The sequence below is a fragment of the Aspergillus brunneoviolaceus genome, assembly GCF_003184695.1.
Source record: "Aspergillus brunneoviolaceus CBS 621.78 unplaced genomic scaffold BO95scaffold_149, whole genome shotgun sequence".
NCBI classification, from domain to species: Eukaryota; Fungi; Ascomycota; class Eurotiomycetes; order Eurotiales; family Aspergillaceae; genus Aspergillus; species Aspergillus brunneoviolaceus.
In genome coordinates, this window is record NW_020290879.1 from 1 (window position 1) to 4,577 (window position 4,577).

General features: G+C 48.7%; 1 protein-coding gene across 1 annotated transcript; it reads left to right on the plus strand.

Annotated features, from left to right (window-relative positions):
* Positions 1 to 502: 502 nt before the first annotated feature.
* On the plus strand, positions 503 to 1,372 carry BO95DRAFT_519393 (uncharacterized protein; the record flags this gene model as incomplete). Its single annotated transcript, XM_025592039.1, has 3 exons — positions 503 to 703; positions 750 to 965; positions 1,013 to 1,372. The coding sequence occupies 3 exons, from the start codon at positions 503 to 505 to the stop codon at positions 1,265 to 1,267; spliced, it is 672 nt and encodes a 223-aa protein (XP_025436078.1). The 3' UTR covers positions 1,268 to 1,372.
* Between the last annotated feature and the right edge of the window lie 3,205 nt (positions 1,373 to 4,577).

Here is a 4,577-nt window from a genome sequence, read left to right on the forward strand (position 1 = left end):
AGAGGGTTGGAGTCATTGACGTCACGACCGTTACGTGGGGAAGACGTGAGGGACTCGTAGGCGGCCCGCTGGGGTGTCGAAAGTTATCCGTGACAATTAGGCTCCCCTTCCTATGCGGCTGTCCTCAGCAGCGTATAGGCGGTGTAATACTGCTGTCTCGCCCGCTACCCTAACCAATTTAGTATAGGCGGTGGCAGAGAGCAGTACTGCCGCGGGACTAGGCTGAGTCTAGACTAGTGTTTCCCGAGTCGGCACTATTCCGCTTTAGGAACGTGATGTTTCTTTGTACACAACAACAACGGCACGATCGCGTCTCACGAACTTCTCTACCATCCTTCGACCTTGCCGTCGCTACTTCGCTTCGTCTGCGTTTTGCTCGCGTTTCGGCGTCGTTGGGCGTTGATTTCTGTCTCATTTCGACTGTCGGGATAGTAAGTGTAAATTCATGTTTTGATACTGCCAAGACGCTAACGGGTGGCTGCAGTTTCGTTGACGAATCAAAATGCCTCCGGGGCCTGTTCGCCGCCCCTTGGCGGAGGCCCCTTTCCGCCCTGCCGTCATGTTCTGCCTGAAATGCCTCAGAACTTCGGTCAAGAACTACGTTGCGGGGTCTGGTGTGCAGTTTGAGCCTAACTGCTGTTTCGACGCCGTCTCTTCAGTGAAATGCCGGCAGTGCGCCGCGCGGAAGTCCAATTGCATCCCGGTAGGTCCTCTATTCTACTATTTGGACGCGACTAATCGTTGGTTAGACGGCGACGGGAATGCTGGGAAACGCGTCCGATTTGGCGGAGATTCTGCGCTGGGCTGCGTATTTTTGGGACACTGAGCAGGAGGGCATCTGGGATCCAGCGTTTCGCGTGCCTGTCGGCAACTTTACTGCTGCGCTTGCAGCAAAGTTCGCTGACGCGGAGAAGGCCCACAGGGTCGAGCACCACGTCTCTGCCGCGACCAAGAAAGCAATGGTGGTGAGTAGCTAGCCCATTCCGGCAAGAATTCGCTAATGTCTCGGTAGAAACACGCCGCCGCGTATCGTGGTTTTGTTGTTGAGCGTCGCACCCTTGCTGCGCGCACGAACGAGGACTTCGAGTACCTTCGTCTTCTCCCTGGCGATGCGGGCTATTTACTCTGGCAACTCGCGATTTCGACATTTTTGGACGATATCATTCAGGAGGTGACGCGTTTGTATGCTGATGGGCAGGGGAATGAGGAGCGTTTTGTTCAGGAGCTCCGCGACTCTTTTCCGGTGGCCGTCGTTCGTGGTCTGTAGCAGGATCGTTTTACTGGCGTTTCTAGCACGTCTCGATACCCTTGCGCCGTTGTGGTGCCGCTTGTTTTTATCCCGTCGAATACAGTCCGGGTTTGATGTTTTCGTAACTACTGAGTCTAAACTCGTAGACGTAAACAATACTGACGCGTTACGCGACTCCACCGTGTCTGCTTTGTTGTGATCTCAGTGACCGTTGTGTACGCGTTCGTGTCGGGGGCGTTTTGTTATTGTTTTGCCTGTGCACCGGTTTTGAGCCTCGTGATACTGCGGTTCGTTTTTCAAACTGATGAATCTTTTGCTGAGCATTCGCCAAGTTGTTTGCGGGTAGCCATTGGTTGTATTCTGAGGGCCACCCTTGCCATTTGACCAAGTAGAACTGTTCTTTGTGGTGATATAGGCTATCCAGTACTTGTTCCACCTCCCATTCTTCATCATCGTCTAGGTCTGGCATTGGCAAAGTTTCGGGGACGTCTCCCCTGACTTTCCAAGGTTCCAGCAGAGCGATATGGAAGACGTTATGCAACCGAGCATATTTGTCGGGAAGACATAGGCGAAACGCTTGTTTTCCCACAGCTTCTAGAATTCTGAAGGGCCCCACGAATTTTGGGACTAATTTTCGAGGGGTTCCCTTGAATTTAATGTTTGCAGTAGATAGCTTGACCAAATCTCCTCGTTTGAAAGTATGGGTCGTCTCATTATCTCGCTTGAAAGATAGAGTACCGTGACGACTATTGTAGTAAGTCGATTGGTTTTCGCTTGCCTTTCGCCAGTTTCTTTTTAGTTTTTCTCGCAAAGTGTTCAGCTTTTCTAGTCTTTCTGATATTGACGGCACCCCCACTTTTGTAGGGTCGTCCTCGATCCGGAGTCTAAACTCAGGAGAGTAACCCATTAGGGCTTCGAAAGGAATCATTTTTGTAGAGGCATTCGGATGACTATTGCATGCAAATTCTGCCTCGTTTAGTAAATTCAATAGTGGTCTTGACACTCGGTCACAAAGCAGCGCAGGTAGCGTTCGAGGACTTGGTTAGCCCTTTCCGTTTGGCCGTCGGTTTGCGGGTGAAACGCGGTCGACAACCGTCTTTTGATCTTAGTTTGGTAGCAAAGATCGGACCAAAATTTACTCGTGAATACAGAGCCTCTGTCTGTGACTATGCCATGGGGGGCTCCATATTTCAGTTCGATTTCTCGATGAAACAGTTCGGCCAGTTCTCCTGCTCGAATCGTGCATGATACCGCTATGAAACGGTTCATTTTTGTAAAACGATCGACAATCACCAATATCGAATCTACCCAATGACCCTGGTGGTATAGTTCGGGTAGTCCTGTGATGAAATCCATGGTAATTTCGGCCCATGGTCTCGATGGAATCGGTAGGCTTTCGAGTTCTCCATATGGTCGATGCCTAGCTGGGGTTTGGTATTGGCAGGTAGGGCATGTTGCCACATAGTTTTCCACATCATTTTGGAGGCCAATCCAATGGAACTTCCTGCGGAGGAGTTGTTCAGTCCTATTTTGTCCAAAGTGACCTGCTAACGGATCATCATGGTATTGCTGCAGTAGCTCTTGACGTAGGCCTTTTGCCTCTGGTACATAGAGTCTATTTTTAAAATGCAACAATCCATCCGTTGTAATTCCCCAATGTTTGGGTGGTTCATTTTTCTTTTTCTGGGATTCAGAATCTTGATTCTGAAGAGTTTTGATCAAATTTCTTAGATCATCATTGCAAACAGATTCATAAACCTTTTCGGCTTTGCTTGCACTTTTTGTAGCCGCAACGCTGGCGGATCGTTCACGGTTTGTTGCACAAACCACGGCCCAGTCAGCCGATTCTGTACCGGCAGCGCCCGTAGGCCTGCTCAACACCATGTGGGTACTGGGTCCAGGTCTCTCCTGTAAAGGCGTCTCGCCATACCCAAACTGGGATTTCCCAATCTCAGTCACTGCCGAGACCTCAGACACTGCTGAGATGGGTGCTAACCGGTCACGGAGCACCCGCGTAACATCATTGTTACAAGAGCTCTTCACTGGCTCGAATAGTCTAGATGGGATGTCAGCAGGATTGCTCTTACCTGATCGGTGTTTGATCATAAAGTCAAAAGGAGCCAAAATCATGCACCAACGTGCTTGACGTCCATTAAGCCGGGATTGATTCATAAATGATCTAAGATTTGCATGGTCAGATAGAACTTCAATAGGATGCTGAGCCCCATCGAGATATTGATGCCAATGTTTAAAGGAGTAGACGATGGCGAAAAGTTCTTGATCCGGAGTGCCCCAGTTAAGTTCTGCACCCGAGAATTTTCTTGACCAAATAGCAACTATGTGGTATTGTCCTGTTGGTCCCGGTTGGGTCAAAATGCCTGCCATTCCTTTATTACAGGCGTCGGTTTCGATCCGAATAGGTTGAGTTGGATCAAAGAAACGAAGAAGAGGAGCAGTCTGGAATGCGTTGATAAGTCGGCGAAACGCCAGTCTTTCGTCTAGGGCTAAATGATGTGTTCCCGGTTTCTTGCCATTTTGACTTCCCTTCAGAAGGTTCGTCAAAGGTAGTGCTAGTAAAGAGAAGTTGCGAATAAATCTGCGGTAGAAGTTGCAAAATCCTAAGAAGATCTGAATATCATGGTAGGTAGCAGGTAACGGCCACGAAACGATAGTTTTAACTCGGTCAGGATCCATCGTAATGCCTGTAGAGGAAATGATATATCCAAGGAATTCAACTTGTTGCTGAAGGAAGGAGCATTTGGATAGTTTGGCATATAGATTGGCTTCTCGTAGTCGTACCAGTACTTTCTTGATATGTTCGACGTGTTCATGCCTTGTCATCGAGAAGATAAGGATATCGTCTAGATACGCAATGCAAACGACATCGAGAATATCATGCAATGCGGAGTGTATGTAGTTTTGAAAAGAAGCAGGTGCGTTGGTCAAGCCAAACGGCATTACCATGTACTCAAAGTGACCATAACGTGTGCGAAACGCAGTCTTCCATTCGTCTCCTTCCTTAATGCGGATGCGATAATAGGCGTCCTGGACGTCGATTTTACTGAAGTATTTGCATCCAGCTAATCGGTCGAGGATTTCGGAGATTAAGGGCAGTGGATATCGATTCTTTACCGTAACTTTATTAAGTCCACGGTAATCCACGCATAGCCGCAAACTTCCATCCTTTTTAGGTACGAAGAGAATAGGGGCCCCTGCAGGGCTTTTAGATGGGCGTATTCTTCCATTGGCAGTGTTTTCGTCAATATAATCTTTGAGTACTGAAAGTTCTCTTTCCGAGAGGGGGTAAATGGGCCCAAACGGGGGTGAT